The sequence below is a fragment of the Daphnia carinata genome, chromosome 4 (genome assembly GCF_022539665.2).
Source record: "Daphnia carinata strain CSIRO-1 chromosome 4, CSIRO_AGI_Dcar_HiC_V3, whole genome shotgun sequence".
NCBI lineage: Eukaryota > Metazoa > Arthropoda > Branchiopoda > Diplostraca > Daphniidae > Daphnia > Daphnia carinata.
In genome coordinates this window covers 1,075,025-1,101,163 of record NC_081334.1, presented here as the reverse complement: position 1 = coordinate 1,101,163, position 26,139 = coordinate 1,075,025, and the positions used below count along the sequence as shown (strand labels likewise).

At 39.3% G+C, this 26,139-nt stretch overlaps 7 protein-coding genes and 1 long non-coding RNA gene across 12 annotated transcripts; 4 read left to right on the top strand and 4 right to left on the bottom strand.

Moving 5' to 3' along the window:
- Window positions 1-400: 400 nt before the first annotated feature.
- LOC130694769 (carboxypeptidase D-like) lies at window positions 401-2,493 on the top strand. Its single transcript, XM_057517862.2, has 7 exons — window positions 401-796; window positions 868-1,035; window positions 1,130-1,377; window positions 1,466-1,794; window positions 1,881-1,967; window positions 2,028-2,091; window positions 2,219-2,493. The coding sequence occupies exons 1-7, from the start codon at window positions 470-472 to the stop codon at window positions 2,334-2,336; spliced, it is 1,341 nt and encodes a 446-aa protein (XP_057373845.1). The 5' UTR covers window positions 401-469; the 3' UTR covers window positions 2,337-2,493.
- Window positions 2,445-17,291, bottom strand: LOC130694803 (kinase suppressor of Ras 1-like). The gene is made up of 16 exons (XM_059494838.1): window positions 16,769-17,291; window positions 16,428-16,713; window positions 16,121-16,366; window positions 15,896-16,049; window positions 15,258-15,436; window positions 15,044-15,184; window positions 14,863-14,979; window positions 14,633-14,782; window positions 14,340-14,519; window positions 14,149-14,274; window positions 13,867-14,075; window positions 13,627-13,800; window positions 13,368-13,553; window positions 3,733-3,866; window positions 3,521-3,655; window positions 2,445-3,450 (listed from the first exon to the last, which is right to left on the bottom strand). Exons 1-16 carry the CDS (start codon window positions 16,937-16,939, stop codon window positions 3,168-3,170), a joined length of 2,871 nt encoding a protein of 956 aa, XP_059350821.1. The 5' UTR covers window positions 16,940-17,291; the 3' UTR covers window positions 2,445-3,167.
- LOC132087875 (uncharacterized) lies at window positions 7,099-9,481 on the bottom strand. Its single transcript, XR_009420752.1, has 4 exons — window positions 9,207-9,481; window positions 9,048-9,141; window positions 7,353-7,431; window positions 7,099-7,297 (listed from the first exon to the last, which is right to left on the bottom strand). It is a non-coding gene; the product is annotated as an uncharacterized LOC132087875 (long non-coding RNA).
- LOC130694770 (carboxypeptidase D-like) lies at window positions 9,817-11,912 on the top strand. Its single transcript, XM_057517863.2, has 7 exons — window positions 9,817-10,214; window positions 10,286-10,453; window positions 10,548-10,795; window positions 10,884-11,212; window positions 11,299-11,385; window positions 11,446-11,509; window positions 11,637-11,912. The coding sequence occupies exons 1-7, from the start codon at window positions 9,888-9,890 to the stop codon at window positions 11,749-11,751; spliced, it is 1,338 nt and encodes a 445-aa protein (XP_057373846.1). The 5' UTR covers window positions 9,817-9,887; the 3' UTR covers window positions 11,752-11,912.
- Window positions 17,292-17,490: 199 nt separating the features above from the next.
- LOC130694787 (replication factor C subunit 5-like) lies at window positions 17,491-19,338 on the top strand. 2 transcript variants are annotated; one of them, XM_057517889.2, is made up of 9 exons: window positions 17,491-17,631; window positions 17,687-17,786; window positions 17,854-17,981; window positions 18,045-18,207; window positions 18,268-18,427; window positions 18,497-18,633; window positions 18,698-18,772; window positions 18,933-19,010; window positions 19,099-19,338. In XM_057517889.2, exons 2-9 carry the CDS (start codon window positions 17,696-17,698, stop codon window positions 19,251-19,253), a joined length of 987 nt encoding a protein of 328 aa, XP_057373872.1. In that variant the 5' UTR covers window positions 17,491-17,631; window positions 17,687-17,695; the 3' UTR covers window positions 19,254-19,338. The 2 variants fall into 2 exon arrangements, with proteins under 2 accessions (XP_057373872.1, XP_057373871.1); XM_057517888.2 differs by having other exon boundaries at window positions 17,580-17,786.
- Window positions 19,320-21,844, bottom strand: LOC130694762 (pyruvate dehydrogenase [acetyl-transferring]-phosphatase 1, mitochondrial-like). 3 transcript variants are annotated; one of them, XM_057517851.1, is made up of 8 exons: window positions 21,725-21,844; window positions 21,395-21,652; window positions 21,196-21,340; window positions 20,759-21,139; window positions 20,554-20,699; window positions 20,246-20,443; window positions 19,983-20,180; window positions 19,320-19,831 (listed from the first exon to the last, which is right to left on the bottom strand). In XM_057517851.1, the coding sequence occupies exons 2-8, from the start codon at window positions 21,626-21,628 to the stop codon at window positions 19,508-19,510; spliced, it is 1,626 nt and encodes a 541-aa protein (XP_057373834.1). In that variant the 5' UTR covers window positions 21,629-21,652; window positions 21,725-21,844; the 3' UTR covers window positions 19,320-19,507. The 3 variants fall into 3 exon arrangements, with proteins under 3 accessions (XP_057373834.1, XP_057373835.1, XP_057373833.1); XM_057517852.1 differs by having other exon boundaries at window positions 21,395-21,562; window positions 21,725-21,837; XM_057517850.2 differs by having other exon boundaries at window positions 21,395-21,823.
- Window positions 21,845-21,910: 66 nt separating this feature from the next.
- Window positions 21,911-23,747, top strand: LOC130694783 (pre-mRNA-splicing factor CWC25 homolog). The gene is made up of 5 exons (XM_057517883.2): window positions 21,911-22,041; window positions 22,112-22,236; window positions 22,306-22,385; window positions 22,755-23,509; window positions 23,580-23,747. Exons 1-5 carry the CDS (start codon window positions 22,028-22,030, stop codon window positions 23,692-23,694), a joined length of 1,089 nt encoding a protein of 362 aa, XP_057373866.1. The 5' UTR covers window positions 21,911-22,027; the 3' UTR covers window positions 23,695-23,747.
- LOC130694776 (solute carrier family 35 member C2-like) lies at window positions 23,741-26,109 on the bottom strand. Of its 2 annotated transcripts, none has more exons than XM_057517875.2 (9): window positions 25,653-26,109; window positions 25,379-25,593; window positions 25,221-25,293; window positions 25,085-25,147; window positions 24,968-25,023; window positions 24,744-24,877; window positions 24,417-24,592; window positions 24,226-24,339; window positions 23,741-24,159 (listed from the first exon to the last, which is right to left on the bottom strand). In XM_057517875.2, the coding sequence occupies exons 1-9, from the start codon at window positions 25,962-25,964 to the stop codon at window positions 24,037-24,039; spliced, it is 1,266 nt and encodes a 421-aa protein (XP_057373858.1). In that variant the 5' UTR covers window positions 25,965-26,109; the 3' UTR covers window positions 23,741-24,036. The 2 variants fall into 2 exon arrangements, with proteins under 2 accessions (XP_057373858.1, XP_059351126.1); XM_059495143.1 differs by having other exon boundaries at window positions 25,379-25,553; window positions 25,653-25,805.
- Window positions 26,110-26,139: the final 30 nt, after the last annotated feature.

Genomic DNA, 26,139 nt, shown 5'->3' with positions numbered 1-26,139 from the left:
ACAAGTTTGCAGCCAACGCCGCCAAGTTTGGTTAAAAGAAAGCCCTTAGGACTTCGCGACAACTTAAAAAAAAAAAGTAAAAACCAGAAACATGGGAAACGATTTCTTTTGTTTCCATTTCATTGTTGTGCCGCTGAGGAGCTTAGTAACGAGGACTAAAACTTGTTGGTTTCAGAGATTCCATTCCGCCTGAAGTTAAGACATAAAACAAAAAAAATTAAGGAATTCGACTATGGGGATCCACTTTCTCGGAGGGATGATATGCCCCATGGCTAAGACGTTACACTCGTAATTTTGATAGAACAACAGACGGATTCAAGGTCGGGACTTAACAGGTGAGTCGCCTCCATTTATCTCTTATATTATTTTCTTCCTACCTCTCGCCAATGTAAATCACGGCCGCTCTTACTTGTGGAGCTCAGTTGGACGCACCACTTCGACTAAGGCAGTCGTGTCCAAAACGTACATCATGATCGTCAACGTGATTTGGACCAGCTTGTTAGTCTTAAGTACTTTGACGTTGGCCGTTTTGAGTTTGCCAACGACTTCGATTACCGAGGAAGTCAACAACAAGGATGATTTCAATCCGGAAATGGACGATGACGTGCCAGCCGATCGTTACCTAACTCACGAGGAAATGATAACTTGGCTTCAGAGTATAGCTCGTCGTTATCCAAACAAAGCTAAAACTTTTTCAATCGGAAAGAGTGAGGAAGGACGCGATCTTCTCGTACTAGAACTGAGCCATTCAGTTGGTAGGGGTGAACGTGATCTTCTGATGCCTATGGTTAAATTGGTAAGTGTTTCCACCCTTTTGTTATTTTGAGTTTGATATGAGAAAGAATACGATATGAACTTCTTTTACAGGTTGGCAATATCCATGGAAATGAGGTAGTTGGACGTCAATTATTGCTTCGCACTATCTCGCATTTGATTCAAAAAGACAACGTGGATCCACGCGTCACTCGTCTTTTGAACACCACTGACATCTTCTTCTTGCCTTCCATGAATCCTGATGGCTTCGTTAAAGCCCGAGTAAGCGCCATTTTCGAAATGATTTCACATTTGCCATAAACTTTGCAAGAATTAGTTAAGACAAATAGATAATTATGTTACTTTGTCTCATCAGGAAGGTGATTGCTGGTCAGGTGGACCAGAAGGAGGCCGTTTGAATGCCAAAAACATCGATCTCAATCGTGATTTTCCCGATCCGTTAAAACCAGAAGATAAATTACTTAGAAGCCAAAGTGAACTGTTGCAAAACAGGGCTGCCGAAACGCAAGCTCTCATTCAGTGGATTAAGAACAATCCTTTTGTCCTTTCTGCCAGTTTGCATGGAGGAGCTGTTGTAGCAAGTTATCCTTACGACGGCTCTGGGTAAGCAACCTAAACATATCAAACTACATCTACGTTAAACACTTCTAATACTTTGTCTTTTTAAAACGCTTACCTAAATTTATTTCAGCACTGATCAAGTTCAAGGCTTTTATAGCGCTTCTCCGGACGATAAGGTATTCCGCAAGCTATCCCAAGATTACGCCGATCGTCACCCTCTTATGAAGAAAGCTGATACCTGTGGTGTCGGATTCGCAGACGGAATAACGAACGGAGCTCGCTGGTACGATCTTAAAGGCGGAATGCAGGATTTCAACTACCGCTACTCGAACTCTTTTGAAATCACACTGGAATTGTCGTGTTGCAAATATGCTCCTGCTTCGGACCTGCCTGTTGAATGGGATCACAATCGCAAACCTCTATTAAATTACATTGCCTCTACGCATCGCGGAGTACGGGGTATGTTATGTTGTCAATTTTCGTAAAAAGTTAAGAAAACAAAAGATTAGTTTGCAAATAGTCAAATAAACTATTTATGATTATAGGATTAATCATTGACAAAGATACGAAACGACCCATCAGAGATGCGTACGTCCATGTTCTCGGAATCGATAAGAACATCACTTCCACCGGTACCTGTTTGTTTAGATGTTTAGGTGAATATAAATCAGAAGTCAGTTTTCTATTTACAGAAAGAGGAGAATACTGGCGTCTGTTGAGTCCTGGCAGATACACAATCCAGTCTTTCGCTGAAGGGTAATGCAAACCGAGTTGAGCTTGGTTAATAATATGCAATTATTAAGTTTCATAAGCATTTTGCTAAACGTTTTGCCAGCAGAATTTGCATCTAAATTAATTTTTTAATTACTTTTAAATTTTCTAGATACATACCTAGTGCCAGCCGGAGCATCTCAATTACAGATATTTATACCGAACAGGTGAATTTCGAATTGGAGTCGAAATTACCAAAGAAGACCATCAGCCGTCTCGTTTGTAATTAATTTATGCTGTAACGACATCCGAAGGGCTGGCATTTTACGCTCGGATTGGGTTGAACGAAGATTGGGAGTTATTTTCGAAAATGCATGCCATTAAATATCGCCAATCTCTTGATGGTGAAAAAGTTCATTGGTGACAGATAAAAAAAAAAAAGTAAAATACACACGGAATCGGAAAACAACAAAAATTAAAAAAAAAGGTCGACCATTTATGCTATCATTTTTACACATACAAATGTTCAACTTTCCAGTAGATTAACACCAGCGACGAATTAAAGAAGAATGCTTAGTGCAATACTAACGGTCGTATTGTGTAAGCGTACCTTATAAAACAAAACACGAACAAGAACAGAAAATATGTTTGGCGTAACGGGATTATTAACTGAAGGGGTCAACTGAAACGTAACGGGATTTGAAACTGACGCAATCAACTGATCTTTGTCACCTGTACAGCCGAAGAAAAATCAGAAATGACTGAAACGTTTTATTGACAGGCACATACAAGGGGAGAGGTTGCAGGGACTAAATGAGCGGCGCGCCTACTATCTATCATTACTGGCACATGTCAACTAAATTACTAGAATGCACAATATGAGTAGCAACGAGACGAAAGATTCGCTATATAACGGTTCTTTCGCCTAAATGTCGAGTTTTTAAGTTGGAAAAAAAATGTTAACCAGATTTTGTTGGGCTATCACCGACAAAATATAACCAACCGATGCACTACCACGGTGAATTCGGATATTATTCCATTAGTCACTTTATCTTGATTAAAATAGAAAATTTCATTAGCTACATACCAAGCACTGCATTGAGTGAATGATAGGAATTTGATTAGAAAACCGATTCGGCCGATCTTGAAAGATGAACCGGATGAGATGGACTACGAAGCAAACGTTTTTTGGGCAACCGCTCGAGTATCTTGAGCAACTTGCTAAATTCAGCTCTATCCTTCACATTGAAAGCCCAGCAAGCCATGAGGATATCTTTGAGGTCACGAGAAGCCTGAAGATTGGCCAGCGACTGCTTCATACCGCGGCCGATCTGCCAAATCATGGCTTCTGGAGAATGTTCTTTATACGGCCACTCGCCACACAGTAACTCGTACCAAACGGTTCTGCAGAGTCAAATAATTATGAATTCGAATTAGAGCCAATAGAGAACTATCTCCTGTATGACGGTAATACCCGAATGCGTAGGCATCAGAAGCCATTGTAAAAGGAAGCTCGTCGTTCTCTTTACTGCTAGGCCTCAAACTACGCATCACCTCTGGTGCCATGTAACACAGCCAACCTGGTGGAATGCTAAGGGCATCCCTCCTCCTGAAAGCCGAGCAACATAAACAATCAACACTGTTTTCGACGCTATAAAAAGAGCGTTTGCTTCAATTATGACTGACCCATGGATTTTGCAAAGTTTTGAGACACTAAAGAGGCCGAAATCCGTAATAATGACTTTTCCATTTTCCAAAAAAATATTTTTGGATTTCAAGTCTTTGTGAATGATTCCGCGTGCATGAAGGTAGCCCATTCCCTGGTGCAACGTCACGAATAAGTAAATTAATAAACAATGATGCAGCTAGTTCTGAACCGTGCCTTTAATTGTTAGTCTACTAACCTGCGAAATTTGTTGGGCAATAATGACTGTTTTGTTCATGGAAAACTTATCCTTGCGCAAATGAAGGTGTGTATACAAAGTCAATCCTTTACACATGCTCGTTACAAGAGCTAAGGTCGGCAAATTCATGCACGCCCCCATAAAAAGGACCAAATTCTCATGTCGAGTTTTACGAAAGGTAGCAACCTGAAATTATTCATAGAAAACATTTAAAAGTTTAGCACGGTAGAAAAAAAAACTTAACATTCTCAATATCTGACCTCGAGTTTGAATGATTCAAGAACTTTTTCATCACCAATCTGATCCATATTCAAGAGTCGAACGGCCACGTTGCCATGCCAAATGCCCCGGTGAACAGTTCCAAACCTACCCTGACCAATGGGGTCACGAAGTTCCAATTCGTGAAACGGAATGTCCCATTCTCGAAGCGACAACTAAGCAATAAATTTTGCAATCAAAAATTTGTTCGTATTAAAAATAATTTAGATTTCAACACGAACGCTATTTTGGCGAGGCCAATGACGGTCGCCTGATGTTTCCGTGTCAGAGATTTGACTATCCTGTGAGTCAACCCTGTAGGTGCGCTCTGAATCGGTGCTAGTCGAATTTGATCCAGAAGTACCAGAAAGACCGGAAACTGAAGCAATCTTGTTCTGATCTTGGGATGTGTGCGCAGTTGTAGAGTTATTGGCTGGGAGGTTAACTGGTACTGGAAATCGGTTAGTTTAGCACATCGATCACCATTCTACATTTGCTCATCGAATACTATCTTACAAAATTACCTGGGCTTCTACTAATGACTGCACTGATGATGGAAATACGCTGAATGGGTTTCGATGTCTGAGGCATATGAAATAACGGTGATAGTAATGTCTCCACACTCTGGGCTCGATCAGCTTGACGGACGTCTAAGATTTGGTTCATGCAACCCAATAAAATTCTATTGTTGCGTAATTTCGTTTATAATTTTTACCAGGAAAACGGAACTGCATAGTTTGTGATGCTGATGTTGGTGTGTGGTTGGCAGAAATATGCGACGGTAGAGCTAATGCCGGACTTGATGGCGTTGAGCTACTACAGCTGGATGTCGTAGAACTTGAATCGAAATGAGAAGAGCCCATACCAAAGCCTAGTACCGATGTAGATCCACCTCCTAAAACGAGAGTTTTAAATGAAAAATTTCACATTGAAACACTAACGAAACCACTTATATTTAGCCTGAACTTATAGGCTAAATGAATGATAATTATTCCAATAATCTCAAACCCTGATTCATGTGAATGGCTGGCTGTGTTCTAGATTTTTTCTTGTCATGAGGCGTGAGGCGGATCATCGACGGAGATGGCACCGACATTATACTATTGCCAATCGCGTTATTCATTCCAGCCGTTCGCTGTAGAATTGGTGTTTGGGGACCTTGAAAAATAATTTATTATTTGAAAACATCATTTTTATATATGGACAGCTACTTCATTGGAAGAAGAGCCTTTTCTTACCATCACTGATACACTGGCGAACATAATCAATAAATCCAGGTGGAAGTTTACATGACGGTGGTACTTTAGTAGCGCAATCTCTATGGCATTTATATTTACATTCCTTGCATTTAAGACCTAGAAAAGAAAAAAAAAAGTTGACTACGCATTGAAACTAGATTTCATTACGGGTGTCACTTGCCTATGAACATTTGCTTCAAACAGAGGTCACAGACAGTCAACATCTTGAACGTCATAGTGAAGCGGTGATTGATGGTATGGGCCATAACAGCCGGCCCACCAACGGTCGGGGTCCGAGGCGATTTAGGGGTGGATACAGTTGCTAACGAGATCAAAATTTAAAGGATTAAATATCTACAAGATTCTCGTAGTTGCTACACATGAGTATGTTTTACTTTTGGGAATTTCGTCATTGGAGTCGTCGACTACGTTGCAAGGATCGGTAGCCAAACGGTGGCGCCCTTTGGATGGCGTTGAAGAAGATGGCATGGTATTCGCCGGCGATGTTCCAGGTAAGTTGCTATTCGAAGTTGGTACAGGAGAGCTGCTTCCAGTCACCGCCAAGTGTTCCATGCTGCGTCCCAGCCAATAAGCGTTAGGTTTGGTACGACGAAAGCGGGACAAAAGCATAGTATTCGCACCACTATGATAAAGAGTTAACATGCCCACCACCCATCCAAGCGCCACATCACGGAATTTAATTATCACGGGTATAAAAAAAAAGGTTGATTGATTTTGTTAACAAAATTCCAAACAGCAAGCCACACAAGCCATTAGAATCCATTTTTACGTTAAAGAAAATAATAGTTAGTTATAAGGAGCAAAAAGGGGAGAGGGATGAATAAAAAGATTACAAAGGAAAAAAAATCAGTATTCATGCTAAACCTGAAACACAGGTACATCATAGAGAACTATCCTTGATGAAGACGTGCGACATTAATAATGGGAAAACATAACTTATCACAAGGCACTTTTCACTTGTCGACATCTACCGTGATATTTGCGTTGAAACTGTAAAAATATTGAATAGTCACCTGACAACGTCATTTCCGTCGATCCTATTAGCGAGTTGGGATTCGTGAGAAGTAGATTTTGTTAAAGGGAAATCCGACAAAAGTGGTGTGGCTCCACCAATAACTTGATTTTTTTTGCGAGGCGGCGGAGTAGCAGGAAATTTCATACGGTCTCCTGTAGAAAAGACATACAAATTTTTTTATTTGTCGGGGAACTTACTTTAAATAAGACTTAGTAATGATACCTCTTCCTTTTAGAACCGATGGTGTGGAGGGTGGACTGCGGTTCTCTGGAGCCGTTTGCGGAATAGTTTCATGAACCGTATGTACATTTTGAACGTTTAATGGATTGTGCATGATATTTTCATTTTGCGGGATGCTTGTAGTTGGCAACAAAGCATGTGTAACATTATCCCATGAATCCCAGTAAAGTGCTAGATCGGGAGTCGTCCGCCCACTACTGCCTTCCTTTTCATTATGCACCAAAACTTCTAAAACCCCAAGTTTCATTTTAAACAATAAGTTACATTGAGTTATACAAATTAATGTTACCTGTGTATCTTTTGACACTTTGAAGGGCTCTGACCAACCTTCGATATTCATCTTCCTTAGCACAACATTCATTAAAGATCCTTCTAATTTCATGATCACAAAGTTCTTGCAGGGACTCCAGTGAGTGGAATTTGGCACATAAAGCTTCAACTGATGGTTGGGAAATTCCTACAACTTGCAGCCATTGTTTAATTGAAGGGATATTTCTGACTTCAGATGGTAGTCCCTCAGTGGAAATTTTGGCTTTTGCAACTAATTGTTTACTGAATAATTTGACTAGTTTCCCCTGTTAACATTATGATTGAAATATATACCAATTTATTTTTGAAAAAGAATCTTACCTCTATGGTCCTAATTTCTTAGGACCATATGCAAAAGTGGATGTAGCAGGAAAAGGCCAACATTTTCTTGCCGAATGCACTGGAATGAATGACATTGGAACATTATTTCCGAATCGTACGGTTGCCTAATACACGCAGTGTTTGTGCATTGATGTACCCTTAACTTTGACAACGCATGATAGGAGAGGAAAACACAATTGCGAATAACTTTAAGTTTAAGAAAAACGGAAACGACAATCATTGTTGCAAAAATAAAGATGCGCATGAGTCGTAGAGAGCTAACACTGGTTTAAGTTTCGCTAACCTCGGAGCTACTCCGTGCCATTTCGATTTGGTCGGTACGAGGTGGCACGTTAAGGACGGCTGGCAAGGAGATGGCAGCCTTGCCACACTTTCAACCATGGGGTAAACCATAGATTTCCTATCCCTAGCTGAACTTGAAACGTCCACCACTGCACTTAATACGTACTACAAGGTGAATCAGTTGCATCGTAGCGGAGCCAGCCTAACGTAGACACAAAGGTCAGCAAGGAAAGCGTAGAAATACAAGAGGCCAAGCCCTTATATTAGCTGTTTGATACTCCCTTAATGAAAGAAATCCTGTTTCATCATAATCAAAGAGTTTTATTAGTTTGCGTCAACTGTCCCAGCATTTATTGAGTTATCTGAGTTTAATTGCTGGACTAAGAAAATGTTTTTTTAAAGAGCAAAATTTGAAAGTTTCTAATAACGCAAAAAAATGTTATGTTTGTGACCCGTATTTACCTTCCCTCTACGTCAGGATGTAGCACAACGGCAGGATGTAGTACTACGTCAGTCTACATAACACGCCATCTAGCAACCACCGTATCTGAAAAATCTTATCGAGCATCTTACCCACCTCCCTAGCAAGAACAAAAAATTGTTTCCAACAGTTTCTATTGCTCGAACTTTGAAACCCTATTTAAGCCTTCACAGAAGACCCAATTTTTACGGCATTCACAGAAATAAACCGTATGTAAGAGACAAACCATTTATCCCGCAAACCAGAGTTAGGAGGTATTCTGTTTTCTTTCAGAACTTTCAGAAAAGGCATTGAAATATAAAAGACACCTGTACCTTAGCAATGATTTGGTTGAATGCGAAAACCCACCCTTAGTTTTTGGAACTTGACCATCAACGGCTATCTTGGCAAAAAAAGAAAACGAATCTAACATGCTTAAGAATGTCTTTGACAAAAACCTTGGGGCCATTTCAACGTTCGACCGTGAGTTGATGCATCACGGCGTTTTGTCGTGAAGAGGTGCAATAATTATTATTATGTTAAGAGCGAGACGAGTTTGGCTGCATTGGGCGTAAGAGGAAATCAAGGAAGTGTTTCTCAATAATTTCTTTCCCGCTTTTTAGCTCCAATCACTTTTCTTCTGCACTTTAACGTCACGTGCTTGTCGTCGATACGTAGACTAATTGCCATCTTACATGAAAACTGTGTTAAAAAATTAAACGTCTCCGTAGAATTAAGATAGCGAATCTAATGACACACACGATTATTTCAAGTATAGACTTATCACCTCAGGTTATGATAATGAATTTCACACTTCGTCTACTTTTTAGGCGATTCATGCTGTTCGCGTCACACCCGGGACAGGTGGCTATCACATTTCTAGCAGACGTAACCTTCCCGAAAGTCAATGTGTAAATAGAAACGCTTTGTACCTGAGGGCTCGTTTTACTGCAGGCGTGATGGTTTCAGTCTTGAAGATGTGTTTACAGACGTTTGCCAGTTCATCTAGACTTTATAACGGTATAGCTAAAGAGGAGAAAAACGAGATGATTGGAAACGTGTTTCGTAGAGACTTGGTGCCTTATTTTTACCATTTGAACTCTGGGAATCCCTTTTATGGCAGTGAAAAACAGAACAAAGTGGGAAATCTGGTTTTCGGCTTTCATCTTTCTCAAGAAAAAGCCACATACTCCAAGGTCACAAATGTTTTTTCCCTCGTATCCACGCCAGAGATCAGTTGAACGCCCTGCTCTGAATGCTCGGGAAAACGCACTAAACAAGACAAGCAACCCATGTTCCTTGAACAAGTTTGCAGCCAACGCCGCCAAGTTTGGTTAAAAGAAAGCCCTTAGGACTTCGCGACAACTTAAAAAAAAAAAGTAAAAACCAGAAACATGGGAAACGATTTCTTTTGTTTCCATTTCATTGTTGTGCCGCTGAGGAGCTTAGTAACGAGGACTAAAACTTGTTGGTTTCAGAGATTCCATTCCGCCTGAAGTTAAGACATAAAACAAAAAAAATTAAGGAATTCGACTATGGGGATCCACTTTCTCGGAGGGATGATATGCCCCATGGCTAAGACGTTACACTCGTAATTTTGGTAGAACAACAGACGGATTCAAGGTCGGGACTTAACAGGTGAGTCGCCTCCATTTATCTCTTATATTATTTTCTTCCTACTTCTCGCCAAGGTAAATCACGACCGCTCTTACTTGTGGAGCTCAGTTGGACGCACCACTTCGACTAAGGCAGTCGTGTCCAAAACGTACATCATGATCGTCAACGTGATTTGGACCAGCTTGTTAGTCTTAAGTACTTTGACGTTGGCCGTTTTGAGTTTGCCAACGACTTCGATTACCGAGGAAGTCAACAACAAGGATGATTTCAATCCGGAAATGGACGATGACGTGCCAGCCGATCGTTACCTTACTCACGAGGAAATGATAACTTGGCTTCAGAGTATAGCTCGTCGTTACCCAAACAAAGCTAAAACTTTTTCAATCGGAAAGAGTGAGGAAGGACGCGATCTTCTCGTACTAGAACTGAGCCATTCAGTTGGTAGGGGTGAACGTGATCTTCTGATGCCTATGGTTAAATTGGTAAGTGTTTCCACCCTTTTGTTATTTTGAGTTTGATATGAGAAAGAATACGATATGAACTTCTTTTACAGGTTGGCAATATCCATGGAAATGAGGTAGTTGGACGTCAATTATTGCTTCGCACTATCTCGCATTTGATTCAAAAAGACAACGTGGATCCACACGTCACTCGTCTTTTGAACACCACTGACATCTTCTTCTTGCCTTCCATGAATCCTGATGGCTTCGTTAAAGCCCGAGTAAGCGCCATTTTCGAAATGATTTCACATTTGCCATAAACTTTGCAAGAATTAGTTAAGACAAATAGATAATTATGTTACTTTGTCTCATCAGGAAGGTGATTGCTGGTCAGGTGGACCAGAAGGAGGCCGTTTGAATGCCAAAAACATCGATCTCAATCGTGATTTTCCCGATCCGTTAAAACCAGAAGATAAATTACTTAGAAGCCAAAGTGAACTGTTGCAAAACAGGGCTGCCGAAACGCAAGCTCTCATTCAGTGGATTAAGAACAATCCCTTTGTCCTTTCTGCCAGTTTGCATGGAGGAGCTGTTGTAGCAAGTTATCCTTACGACGGCTCTGGGTAAGCAACCTAAACATATCAAACTACATCTACGTTAAACACTTCTAATACTTTGTCTTTTTAAAACGCTTACCTAAATTTATTTCAGCACTGATCAAGTTCAAGGCTTTTATAGCGCTTCTCCGGACGATAAGGTATTCCGCAAGCTATCCCAAGATTACGCCGATCGTCACCCTCTTATGAAGAAAGCTGATACCTGTGATGTCGGATTCGCAGACGGAATAACGAACGGAGCTCGCTGGTACGATCTTAAAGGCGGAATGCAGGATTTCAACTACCGCTACTCGAACTCTTTTGAAATCACACTGGAATTGTCGTGTTGCAAATATGCTCCTGCTTCGGACCTGCCTGTTGAATGGGATCACAATCGCAAACCTCTATTAAATTACATTGCCTCTACGCATCACGGAGTACGGGGTATGTTATGTTGTCAATTTTCGTAAAAAATTAAGAAAACAAAAGATTAGTTTGCAAATAGTCAAATAAACTATTTATGATTATAGGATTAATCATTGACAAAGATACGAAACGACCCATCAGAGATGCGTACGTCCATGTTCTCGGAATCGATAAGAACATCACTTCCACCGGTACCTGTTTGTTTAGATGTTTAGGTGAATATAAATCAGAAGTCAGTTTTCTATTTACAGAAAGAGGAGAATACTGGCGTCTGTTGAGTCCTGGCAGATACACAATCCAGTCTTTCGCTGAAGGGTAATGCAAACCGAGTTGAGCTTGGTTAATAATATGCAATTATTAAGTTTCATAAGCATTTTGCTAAACGTTTTGCCAGCAGAATTTGCATCTAAATTAATTTTTTAATTACTTTTAAATTTTCTAGATACATACCTAGTGCCAGCCGGAGCATCTCAATTACAGATATTTATACCGAACAGGTGAATTTCGAATTGGAATCGAAATTACCCAAGAAGACCAATCAGCCGTCTCGTTTGTAATTAATTTATGCTGTAACGACATCCGAAGGGCTGGCATTTTACGCTCGGATTGGGTTGAACGAAGATTGGGAGTTATTTTCGAAAATGCATGCCATTAAATATCGCCAATCTCTTGATGGTGAAAAAGTTCATTGGTGACAGATAAAAAAAAAAAAGTAAAATACACACGGAATCGGAAAACAACAAAAATTAAAAAAAAGGTCGACCATTTATGCTATCATTTTTACACATACAAATGTTCAACTTTCCAGTAGATTAACACCAGCGACGAATTAAAGAAGAATGCTTAGTGCAATACTAACGGTCGTATTGTGTAAGCGTACCTTATAAAACAAAACACGAACAAGAACAGAAAATATGTTTGGCGTAACGGGATTATTAACTGAAGGGGTCAACTGAAACGTAACGGGATTTGAAACTGACGCAATCAACTGATCTTTGTCACCTGTACAGCCGAAGAAAAATCAGAACTGACTGAAACGTTTTATTGACAGGCACATACAAGGGGAGAGGTTGCAGGGACTAAATGAGCGGCGCGCCTACTATCTATCATTACTGGCACATGTCAACTAAATTACTAGAATGCACAATATGAGTAGCAACAAGTCGAAAGATTCGCTATATAACGGTTCTTTCGCCTAAATGTCGAGTTTTTAAGTTGGAAAAAAAATGTTAACCAGATTTTGTTGGGCTATCACCGACAAAATATAACCAACCGATGCACTACCACGGTGAATTCGGATATTATTCCATTAGTCACTTTATCTTGATTAAAATAGAAAATTTCATTAGCTACATACCAAGCACTGCATTGAGTGAATGATAGGAATATGATTAGAAAACCGATTCGGCCGATCTTGAAAGATGAACCGGATGAGATGGACTACGAAGCAAACGTTTTTTGGGCAACCGCTCGAGTATCTTGAGTATCTTGCTGAACTCTGCTCGATCCTTAACGTCAAACGCCCAACATTCCATAAGGATATCTTTGAGGTCACGAGAAGCCTGAAGATTGGCCAGCGACTGCTTCATACCGCGGCCGATCTGCCAAATCATGGCTTCTGGAGAATGTTCTTTATACGGCCACTCGCCACACAGTAACTCGTACCAAACCGTCCTTCAGAGTCAAATAATTATGAATTCGAATTAGAGCCAATAGAGAACTATCTCCTGTATGACGGTAATACCCGAATGCGTAGGCATCAGAAGCCATTGTAAAAGGAAGCTCGTCGTTCTCTTTACTGCTAGGCCTCAAACTACGCATCACCTCTGGTGCCATGTAACACAGCCAACCTGGTGGAATGCTAAGGGCATCCCTCCTCCTGAAAGCCGAGCAACATAAACAATCAACACTGTTTTCGACGCTATAAAAAGAGCGTTTGCTTCAATTATGACTGACCCATGGATTTTGCAAAGTTTTGAGACACTAAAGAGGCCGAAATCCGTAATAATGACTTTTCCATTTTCCAAAAAATATTTTTGGATTTCAAGTCTTTGTGAATGATTCCGCGTGCATGAAGGTAGCCCATTCCCTGGTGCAACGTCACGAATAAGTAAATTAATAAACAATGATGCAGCTAGTTCTGAACCGTGCCTTTAATTGTTAGTCTACAAACCTGGGATATTTGTTGGGCAATAATGACTGTTTTGTTCATGGAAAACTTATCCTTGCGCAAATGAAGGTGTGTATACAATGTTAGGCCTTTGCACATGCTCGTCACGAGTGCTAAGGTTGGTAAGTTCATACATGCGCCCATAAACAGGACCAAGTTTTCGTGGCGTGTCTTACGAAAAGTTGCCACCTAAATTATTCATAGAAAACATTTAAAAGTTTAGCACGGTAGAAAAAAAAACTTAACATTCTCAATATCTGACCTCGAGTTTGAATGATTCAAGAACTTTTTCATCACCAATCTGATCCATATTCAAGAGTCGAACGGCCACGTTGCCATGCCAAATGCCCCGGTGAACAGTTCCAAACCTACCCTGACCAATGGGGTCACGAAGTTCCAATTCGTGAAACGGAATGTCCCATTCTCGAAGCGACAACTAAGCAATAAATTTTGCAATCAAAAATTTGTTCGTATTAAAAATAATTTAGATTTCAACACGAACGCTATTTTGGCGAGGCCAATGACGGTCGCCTGATGTTTCCGTGTCAGAGATTTGACTATCCTGTGAGTCAACCCTGTAGGTGCGCTCTGAATCGGTGCTAGTCGAATTTGATCCAGAAGTACCAGAGAGGCCAGAAACTGAGACGGTCTTGTTCGGATCTTGGGATGTCTGAGCAGTTGTAGAGTTATTGGCTGGGAGGTTAACTGGTACTGGAAATCGGTTAGTTTAGCACATCGATCACCATTCTACATTTGCTCATCGAATACTATCTTACAAAATTACCTGGGCTTCTACTAATGACTGCACTGATGATGGAAATACGCTGAATGGGTTTCGATGTCTGAGGCATATGAAATAACGGTGATAGTAATGTCTCCACACTCTGGGCTCGATCAGCTTGACGGACGTCTAAGATTTGGTTCATGCAACCCAATAAAATTCTATTGTTGCGTAATTTCGTTTATAATTTTTACCAGGAAAACGGAACTGCATAGTTTGTGATGCTGATGTTGGTGTGTGGTTGGCAGAAATATGCGACGGTAGAGCTAATGCCGGACTTGATGGCGTTGAGCTACTACAGCTGGATGTCGTAGAACTTGAATCGAAATGAGAAGAGCCCATACCAAAGCCTAGTACCGATGTAGATCCACCTCCTAAAACGAGAGTTTTAAATGAAAAATTTCACATTGAAACACTAACGAAACCACTTATATTTAGCCTGAACTTATAGGCTAAATGAATGATAATTATTCCAATAATCTCAAACCCTGATTCATGTGAATGGCTGGCTGTGTTCTAGATTTTTTCTTGTCATGAGGCGTGAGGCGGATCATCGACGGAGATGGCACCGACATTATACTATTGCCAATCGCGTTATTCATTCCAGCCGTTCGCTGTAGAATTGGTGTTTGGGGACCTTGAAAAATAATTTATTATTTGAAAACATCATTTTTATATATGGACAGCTACTTCATTGGAAGAAGAGCCTTTTCTTACCATCACTGATACACTGGCGAACATAATCAATAAATCCAGGTGGAAGTTTACATGACGGTGGTACTTTAGTAGCGCAATCTCTATGGCATTTATATTTACATTCCTTGCATTTAAGACCTAGAAAAGAAAAAAAAAAGTTGACTACGCATTGAAACTAGATTTCATTACGGGTGTCACTTGCCTATGAACATTTGCTTCAAACAGAGGTCACAGACAGTCAACATCTTGAACGTCATAGTGAAGCGGTGATTGATGGTATGGGCCATAACAGCCGGCCCACCAACGGTCGGGGTCCGAGGCGATTTAGGGGTGGATACAGTTGCTAACGAGATCAAAATTTAAAGGATTAAATATCTACAAGATTCTCGTAGTTGCTACACATGAGTATGTTTTACTTTTGGGAATTTCGTCATTGGAGTCGTCGACTACGTTGCAAGGATCGGTAGCCAAACGGTGGCGCCCTTTGGATGGCGTTGAAGAAGATGGCATGGTATTAGCCGTCGATGTTCCAGGTAAGTTGCTATTCGAAGTTGGTACAGGAGAGCTGCTTCCAGTCACCGCCAAGTGTTCCATGCTGCGTCCCAGCCAATAAGCGTTAGGTTTGGTACGACGAAAGCGGGACAAAAGCATAGTATTCGCACCACTATGATAAAGAGTTAACATGCCCACCACCCATCCAAGCGCCACATCACGGAATTTAATTATCACGGGTATAAAAAAAAGGTTGATTGATTTTGTTAACAAAATTCCAAACAGCAAGCCACACAAGCCATTAGAATCCATTTTTACGTTAAAGAAAATAATAGTTAGTTATAAGGAGCAAAAAGGGGAGAGGGATGAATAAAAAGATTACAAAGGAAAAAAAATCAGTATTCATGCTAAACCTGAAACACAGGTACATCATAGAGAACTATCCTTGATGAAGACGTGCGACATTAATAATGGGAAAACATAACTTATCACAAGGCACTTTTCACTTGTCGACATCTACCGTGATATTTGCGTTGAAACTGTAAAAATATTGAATAGTCACCTGACAACGTCATTTCCGTCGATTCTATTGGCTAGCTGGGATTCATGAGAGGTAGACTTCGTCAGAGGGAAATCGGTCAACACTGGTGCAGCCCCACCAATAACTTGATTTTTTTTGCGAGGCGGCGGAGTAGCAGGAAATTTCATACGGTCTCCTGTAGAAAAGACATACAAATTTTTTTTATTTGTCGGGGAACTTACTTTAAATAAGACTTAGTAATGATACCTCTTCCTTTTAGAACCGATGGTGTGGAGGGTGGACTGCGGTTCTCTGGAGCCGTTTGCGGAATAGTTTCATGAACCGTATGTACATTTTGAACGTTTAATGGATTGTGCATGATATTTTCATTTTGCGGGATGCTTGTAGTTGGCAACAAAGCATGTGTAACATTATCCCATGAATCCCAGTAAAGTGCTAGATCGGGAGTCGTCCGCCCACTACTGCCTTCCTTTTCATTATGCACCAAAACTTCTAAAACCCCAAGTTTCATTTTAAACAATAAGTTACATTGAGTTATACAAATTAATGTTACCTGTGTATCTTTTGACACTTTGAAGGGCTCTGACCAACCTTCGATATTCATCTTCCTTAGCACAACATTCATTAAAGATCCTTCTAATTTCATGATCACAAAGTTCTTGCAGGGACTCCAGTGAGTGGAATTTGGCACATAAAGCTTCAACTGATGGTTGGGAAATTCCTACAACTTGCAGCCATTGTTTAATTGAAGGGATATTTCTGACTTCAGATGGTAGTCCCTCAGTGGAAATTTTGGCTTTTGCAACTAATTGTTTACTGAATAATTTGACTAGTTTCCCCTGTTAACATTATGATTGAAATATATACCAATTTATTTTTGAAAAAGAATCTTACCTCTATGGTCCTAATTTCTTGTTGAATTAATTCAGCACTGGTAGAGCACTGTGTTCTCAAGCCCTCTAGATGTTTAGCGTGAATGTCAATCATTGCACTAATATCTAAAAGGGTTTGAATAATGTTGCAGCTGTTGGCTTCAGCCACAGCTTTCTTGGCACCAGTATCCATACTTTAGGGTGGATAGCTAGAACTTTGTTATTGCAGAAGCTTAAGTACGAAATTGCATTTTTTTTTTCAGATGCCACAATCAACATTCAAATTCATCAAATTATGACAAAACATGATTCTGTTAAGGCCTCCTCACCCGCCGACTTGTATACTGATATTATAATATATAATGTTTTAAAAACCCATTTATGAAGTCCACGGGATTTAGAGGAAGGAAAACGCACAGTGTTTCGATTTCGCAGACGCCATAACAACAATAACTAATGCCATCACAACCGTATAAGTTTTGGACCGTCAATTCTTACCCATAAGACCTGTACAAAACGATAGTCCGCGGATTGCTTTCTGGAGCTAAGTTCTGCGGAGTACTACAAGGGCTGTACAAGGAAGCTGCGTTGCGGTGTGAAGAAATTATAAGTTTGATAATATCATAAATATACTGATGATAATAAAAATAAGCAATTAATTTTATTCTTAAACAGCTTTGTCTGAAGAGAAACATGTTTTTAGAAAACAATAACTGAATATGTGCATCGTGAAATGCTGCCAAAATTAATCCCACGTTCCAACCAAAAATTCCAGTAAAAATAATTTGGCGGGATTTTGCTTGTCTAAGTAGACGACATTTGTGGCTAACGTAAAATTTTTCGGAATTTTTTTGGAAATTTTTCGTAAACGTACAACAAATTACGGTACTTGTAAACGAATACGGCGCAATCGTACGCTGAACACAGTTTATTTTCTTAGAAATTTACGATGACATCCCCTGCAAACCTACCCTGGGTAGAGAAATATCGGCCAAAACAATTGGATGACTTGATTTCGCATCAAGATATAATTTCGACAAGTACTTGTTTATTCTGTCAGAACAAACTTTCCGATGCATTCAACTTTTTTTTGGTAACAATATGCAGTACGCAAATTCATACATGAAAATAGACTTCCTCACTTACTTTTCTATGGACCACCGGGCACAGGAAAGACAAGCACTATTTTAGCATGTGCAAAAGAGCTTTATACTCCCCAACAATTTAATTCTATGGTAAGTGTTATTATTATTATTACTATTTTGCATTTAAAATCTGTTTTCTTCCTGATGTTGTAGGTTTTAGAGTTAAATGCCTCTGATGACCGGGGTATCAATGTTGTGCGCAATCAAATTATGAGTTTTGCCAGCACAAGATCAATCTTTAAATCTGGTTTCAAACTTATTATCCTAGATGAGGCAGATGCCATGACAAATGATGCACAGAATGCACTAAGAAGAGGTGAGTTTAATGCAAATGACCAATAATATCAGACTTTCACTTTTTAAATCAAATTTCTAGTCATTGAGAAGTTCACTGAAAATGTTCGATTTTGTCTCATATGCAATTACATGAGCAAAATTATACCAGCCATACAGTCACGTTGCACTCGTTTTCGATTTGGCCCGCTTAAATCAGATCAAATTCTACCTCGAATGAACTACGTTATCGAAGCAGAAAGGTAAATGGAAACTGTGTAACCAATCAATATCTTAATTTTATTTGTGGTTGAAATCTTTTCATTTTGTAGGCTTAAAGTGACAGAAGATGGCCGCCAAGCGCTATTGAGCTTAGCTCATGGAGATATGCGTCGAGTCATCAACATTCTTCAAAGCACTTCAATGGCTTTTGAGGAGGTGAATGAAGAGAATGTCTATACTTGCGTCGGTACGAAATTATATTCTCGTGGTACTCCCAAGGAAAATATTGACTTTTTTTTTATGTGTTAAAGGCCACCCCCTTAAATCAGATATTGCCAATATTATTTCTTGGATGCTAAACGAAGATTTAACATCGGCTTACAGCAGTAAGAAAATTTTTTGTTCCTCTGTTGATCGGTACAGCTTTCGGTGGTGAAAAAAAAGTCACCTGTATTTAATCCAAGTTAAATTTGATTTTGTTGGTCTTTCATTTTACATGAATGCAGACATTTAAATGGTTCCTTATGTGTTTTCCCTGTTATACAGAAATACGGGATCTTCAGACTTTTAAAGGTCTCGCTTTGCAAGACATCTTAACGGAAATCCACTTGTATGTTCACAAAAGTACGTACTTCTCTTTCTACATTTTAAAATTTTATTTCATTTCATTGTGTTCTTCTCATCGACTTAATCCTTGGATGGTTGGTTATAGTTGATTTCCCTCCAAACGTCAGAATCTTTTTACTGGAGAAAATGGCAGATGTTGAATGTCGTCTATCTGCTGGATGTTCCGAAAAATTGCAACTGGGATCTCTAGTGGCCGCTTTCGATACGATTAAATATTTGGTAGCAAAAGAGGTATCTTAAGAAGTTGTTTCTTAATCCCCTCTGCCTCATACACTAGTGTAACAATTCGTACGTACTTCAATTACATCATTTGTCTTCAGATCTATTCATGTTTTATTATTTTTATTTACACTCAACAAAATGACCTTAGATCAGATATCGACGTTATAAGTAAGGTTTCACTGACTAGGGTCTGATTAAAAATTTCGACACAGTGAATAATTAAGAGATTAAGAAGGAACACACAAGAAGTACGTTATATACGGGCAATCGCGCTATTCCTGATTGCTTTGAGGGAGAGATTTCAAAAGGTAATCAGTGTCGAAATAGGCTACAACGATAGTGATATCATCTCTGAAGAGCCTAACGACATCATCAGGTAAGGACAAGAGCTCCGAGAGGCGATCTGGGTCCAACCCGGTTTCTGTCGAAGCTAACGCATGCCGAATCAAATGCGTTGCTGCGTTTGTATCCAACGGTCTCTTCGATAATCCTTCCCTCCTCTGTTGCAACATCTTATTTATTTCTTCTAAAGTCACATCCCCCGGCGGAAGAGTAAGGGGTCCCAGAGCTACTCTACCCGACATATGTTCCCCCACCTGTTTTCGAAAAAAACCAAAATCGTCCTTTATGCAAAGGCAAAAAAACAGCTTGAAAATACTCCGCGTGGCGGTCATGATGTTAGCGGTTTAGGACAACGCTAGGAGAAAACATATTTTACTTAAAACATAGTGGGTGTATATCACTTACCAATCGCACCACTTGAGTTGGAGACAGGAGATCCCACAAACCGTCTGACGCAATGACGACAAATTTATCACGGGGGCTAAGTGTATGCTTGATGATTTCTGGTCGGGCTGACAAGTAAGGCGGTGTTTTATAGTTCTGTGGTAAAGCTGATTCGCCGAGAATAGGGATTACCCATTTTTCGAGAACATGACGAGGCCACTGAAACCAGAACAGACCCAGGATAATTTTCACATATCTCAAAGTAGGATTCATTAAATCTGTACCTTGAAGCGAAAATCACCAAAGGCTCTTAGGGGCATTAGCTGGCCGAGCAGGCGATCCATTCTTAACACAGTGTCGCGCTCGCTGCGAGGGTGCTCACTGTACAACCGCTCGACTTCAGACGGATTTTCAGAAGTGTGTTCTTTGCCGAGCTTACGGGCTCCCCAAGTTCCGTCTTCACTAAGATAACCCAGTACAGCCTAGTACAGAAGACAACAACAAACAACAAAAAAAAAAACCAAACAAAGAGAAGAAAGTCTACGAAACGTAAATTTGTCATATTAAAATTTTTACGTATGTTAGCTCATACCTGACAATCGCCTGTGTTCGCCATAACCAAGTTGTTTGACGAAATATGTGCAACGGTTCCAACCGCACCACTCATTGCTGTTGATAACGTGCTGAGCTGAAGAACTTTATCTCGGCTAGGAAAGGCATCAGCCCACCATGGCTTCCCTGTAACATATATTTTGTTTTTTAAAAAATGTTGTAGGATTCGCTCTTTAGTAATTTACAATCCCAGCGTGGAACACGTTGAAGAATATCGCTCATTTCGGGCCCAAGGAGAAAAGCTAATGCCTCCTCACTTAATTGTTGGTCCATGGCCTCGAACGCCGTCAGTAGGGCGCGCTCTGTGCTATCCATACTACACTGGGACTCGTCGTTGGACAGGGTATCGCGCAAGTGACTTACAGACGCGTGATACTGGTTAAACTCGTGCGCGTACAAGGACTCGATTTCCGGACGGAATTCAGTTGTAGGTGTCATTTGTTCAAGCAACAGGCTAGATACATGCTGTGAAGGTAGAGAAGCTGCTATGTAGGATAGTAGGCGCTTGGCCAATACTCTTGCACATGCAGGGCCTCCATGACCATCAAATACCCCAAGTAGATAACCTAAGGTTGAATACAATTATGTGAGAGGTATTTAAAATTGTAAGTCAATCTCATACTTCGATTATCACAGAGTTGTGCAATAGCAAGACTATCTTCAAGAGGATTGTTTGAGGCCAGCTGATTCCAATCTATCGACTTAAGGACACTGCCAGGCTTTGTTACTTCATGCATTTTCTCATTTGCTTGAAGAATTGAAGTAGCCTAGAAAACCAGCATTAGATGCTTTTCTTGTAGGACAAAAAACCAGAACTAAACCTGCAGTGGAGAAATTTTTGGCGCCTTTTCAGATGGTCTTCCATATCTTGTAAAGCTTCTAAATCTCTTAAGCTTTGGCCATACTGCTCCATTAAATTGACTTTTTAAAAGAGGTAACCCATGCTTAAATGATGTAGTTCTTATAGAAGTCATCATCAAAAGTGGCGGCTGCATAAAACTTACGTAGAACTTCGATATACATAAAAATTTTGTTCGAGAGACGGTATAAATCATGTCAACGGTAAAAGATGTTAAGGGCTAACAAAAATTTTGATTTCAAAAATTAATTCTGAAAAATTATTTATGATAAACTATAAAGGGTTTATTCACTTGGATTGCTGAAACATGATAGTAGACCACATGTGTCTGTGTTTCTCAAACGTGAAGACGACAAGAAAACGACGATTTTTTCTATGAAAAAATGTAAACACTGCTAACAGCTGATTCCTTTCCTGCCGATCCAAACAAAAAAAAAATTGCCGGTTTGGCAACCTCGCACTTCGTCGCATTGTTTAATTAATTTGTTGGTGTTGTATTGTTTGTTTGTTGGAGACAAGATTTTACCGTCTTGAAGTTGTAATTAGCACTCTAGTACTAAAGCAAGAAAACACAACTGTTGAAAGACTTGACACCATGGACGATGCACCGTAATACTTCATAATTGTATCAAAACACGTGTTATTCTATATTACTGGATATCTTTTATATCTATGACAGTAAACTTGATTGGATGTACGCTGGGCCAGCTGGCCATGTCAATACTGATGAGTATTTGACAGGCCGAGCCGTGGATAAAACATTTGAACATTTTAAGCTCGGTGGGGCCGAACCCTTGAATTTGGGTAAGTACCATACCATATTTCCAAAAAAAAAAAATAAGAATTATTTATATTTTAATACCCATTTCCTAGACTTACCTGCACCAACTTTACCAAGAGAAAAATCTTCCGTACCTAGAATTCAGGTTGATGTGGCCCGCAAAGTACAAGAGGTAACAAAATTAATTTTGTAAAATTTCTCTATTAGGGTTTTGGTTCTATAACCTTTTAAGTATGTATTTTCAAGAGTATAATTTGAGCTAAGCTGAGCTTTTATTGTAATTTCGAAAACCATAGTGTGATATATAGCTTCCATTTTTTTATTTTTCTTCTTTTGGTTTTTATAGTTTATGTTCCGGTCTCAAAATGTATGTGTTTTTTTCCCCCAAAATTACTCTGGAACCATGTTATGTTATAATAATGGGTGATAATAAAGCCCTGTAGGGAATCTGATACATATAGATATGATACAAGTATGAATATGTTTCTCCTAAAAGGGGCATTTAAAAAATAAATTATAACTTCTTTTACATTTTATACAGGATCCACTTTTAAATATTCGTCGCCAAGAAGAAGAAAGGAAAGCTCTACTTAGGGAGCAGATGCTTATCCAGCAAAGATTAACATCTCACAACAAGAAAACCTTTAACCCCAAAGAGCAAGGCCATAAAAGAAAAGAAAGAAGAAACAGTTCAGAGAGTTCCAACTGCTCAGATTTGGATTCCAAGTTAGCTTTGAAACTGAAACAGCTTAAGAAATCTGAAAAGAAAGAAAGTCTTGATGAGAAAATTGCAAAAAAACTTCTGAAATTAAAAAAGAGACGAGACAGCACCAGCAGTTCCTCGTCGTCTAGTTCCGAAGACGAAAGTGCTAAACATAAGGAAAGAAAACGAACTTCACGTGATGCAGATCATGAAAGGGACCAGCATAGGAGAACTTACAATCAAAATAAAAAATACGCAAGGGGGAATGACGTCTCAAAATCTAGTTCAGCATACGTACAAGAAAGGTTTACACCACGGGATCATCGAAAAAGTTCGCACGAAGTACGTGATGGCTTCAAAGACTCACGTCTACTGCCTAGACATCGGTCAGAGCGTGATGCAGTGCCCAGAAACAGAAACAGTGGAATGAAGCTCAGTGAAGAAGAAATGGAGAAACGACGGAGAGAGATGATGCATCACGCTGTTGTAAGAGATAGTGAAAGAAAAGTTAAGGTAGACAAATACCGCAAGGAAGTAGAGGTGGAAGCGGGCCAACTTAACGCCAACCGACCGAAGGAAGCGGAATTCGTCAAGTATTAGAATAATTTATCATTCGGGTTTTCGTTTCGAATAATATTTATCTCGTTTTAATGTACGTTATAGGAAACAATTAGCCACCGTAACATCCAATACTACTGTTGAGGCGAGGATAAAAGCCAATGTGTTCAATATCCAAAGATCGGTGAATTCTATGGACTCGAATTTTGCACGCCGATAACTAGAAATTTTTCTTCCAATGAATGAAATGACATTGTACTTGAATGAAACTTTACGCGCCATGCGCAACCCATGTATTGTATTACAATAAATATTTTTTTTTCTCTGGAATATTATATAGCCGTTCATGTTTGTGAACAAAAAGATAATTTCATTTACATGAGCTGAATGCAACACTACAAAAAAATATTATCCAGACACAATGTGACGCTCTATTTTGAAGGCTTTGAACACACAACGTTCCACGATGTTTCGAATCAACGAGACCACAACAAAAGCATACTCGACCTTGATCAAAATCCTAGGGTAAGTCACATGCTTTTTCCGAAACTCGGTTCTTGAATCACGGTGCAACTTCTTCGTTGTCTGAGATGATCAAGTTCATTAGAAGTTCTTCTTCATCAGTGTGTTTAATTTTCAGAGATGCCAGGGATGACGCTTTCGACTCATAATGAATCCTTACAGCCTGATGTACAAATTTTGATTCGCTCAGCAATTTAAACATTCAGATAAATTGTCATTTCTAGTATACCTTCAGCGTTACATGAAGTGTTATTCCAAGAAGGCAAATAACTAGGCCGACAACGTTGATTGAGTTCATTTCGTCGTGGGTTACTAGAACGGCAAGGGTTAGCGTCAGCACCTCCTAAAGAATTCAAATAATCAAATAGTTTGGCACTAGTCATAGATACACTGGGTAAACATTAGTAGAAAGCGGTATACCTTGACGATACCGGACACAGAAAGCGTCAAACTTGAAGTATAAGACACTAACAAGTATTCGGTAAGTTCCATAAAAAAGGCAATAACTGCCCCCACTAGAACTTTTCCAAGAACTATGAATAAGTGGTATGTGTCAATGAAACGGAAGACATCCTTGGTCATAGCTAAACTCAAACCTTAAAATATAAATTGCCATTGAAAACGTTAGTTGTAACATTAATCAAAGTAAGAAATTTTTGCTATAAAATTGACTTAAATTTAAAGACACCAAGGAGCTGCATACATACAACGTAAGGATCAAGAGAAAACGGGTATTGGTTCAAATACCTTCAAACGCCATTGCAAATGGCAGCAAAGTGACTATCATCCATGGCTGTATATGGTACATCATATCAATAGGATTTGCAAGTCCCATTTCTGATTTTTGCATCACCATTTGCGATAACGTCCATCTCAACCCACTATTGCATAAATGAATAAGGTTCAATGTAAAAGAAATTCTTAATAGTAACAAGAACATTTAAACAATTTTAATAGCGAATACTACTAACCTTAGGAATGATGCAAACATAACCATCAAAAATCCTCCTAAATTAAACTGGGTGGCCTGCATTGAGACAAAATCTTTAAAACACAAGCCCTAGCTTAAGTTGGCGAGATAAAATTACCTGATATGTAAACATGACTAAACCACCTGATATCATTACAACAACCACAAGAAGAGTCCAATGCTGAAAAATGCAAATAATGATAGAAATTACATTAGTAACCGAAATTCTAAATATAAAACTTCATGAAGTAAACCTTTTTTTCTAATTTAAAAAACAAAGCAAATCCCATAATGAATATAATGGCAGTAGATTTTGACATTGTGTACCTAGGTAAAATATGAACAGGTAATATTAACATTTATATTTGTTTTTGTTTTGTTTTGTTTCTGTTAACTTTGGAATTTTACTTACAAAGATACAGTGATAAATTCGAGACTCCAATTGGAAAGTCCGATATCAAGGGCAGAAGCTATTCCAGCCGGGGCAAGCTGAATTGTATACGACTGCCAAGCTAAGACAGGTCTTTTGCAATGTGTCCAATGTTCCCACACAATACGACAACTTGCAGCCATCATAAATTTTACAACTAAATGAATTATCACAATTGATAATGGATAATGAAGTTTCTGAAAATTTAAATACAAAAATATGAATCAATGAAAAAGAATAATGTGACATTGTTTACCCTCATAAGCCATTTTTGGTAGAAGGTGAGTCCAATGGATGAAAAATAATAGAGGAGAACAAGTAGCAAAGTTCTAAAAATTATTTTGCAGAATCCTTGTTTAATATTTCCTTCAGAAGTTTTCACAGATTTTGTAGTTTTCCCTGAGATACTCTCCATACTTTGAGACGAAAAGCTACCCCAACTTGGGCTACGGTTCCTTGTTGAAGGAAAGGACCCATCAACTATTCTTTTGTGTTCTATTTGGTTGCTAACTTGAGGAAATGAAGGGTGATTGGAATGTGCTATCAATCTGGATTTGCTCAAAGGCATGTTATTGTGAATAAAATTTTAACTTCCATCCACTACGAACGACTAGTGACTATTTGTACAGAACGGTTTCTATGTCAAATAAACACCATTTTGATATAACAAAATCAATGGGAATTTTTCGCAATTGGTTATTTCTTTTAAAAAACTTAAAATTTTGGTTCGTATGGAATAACCA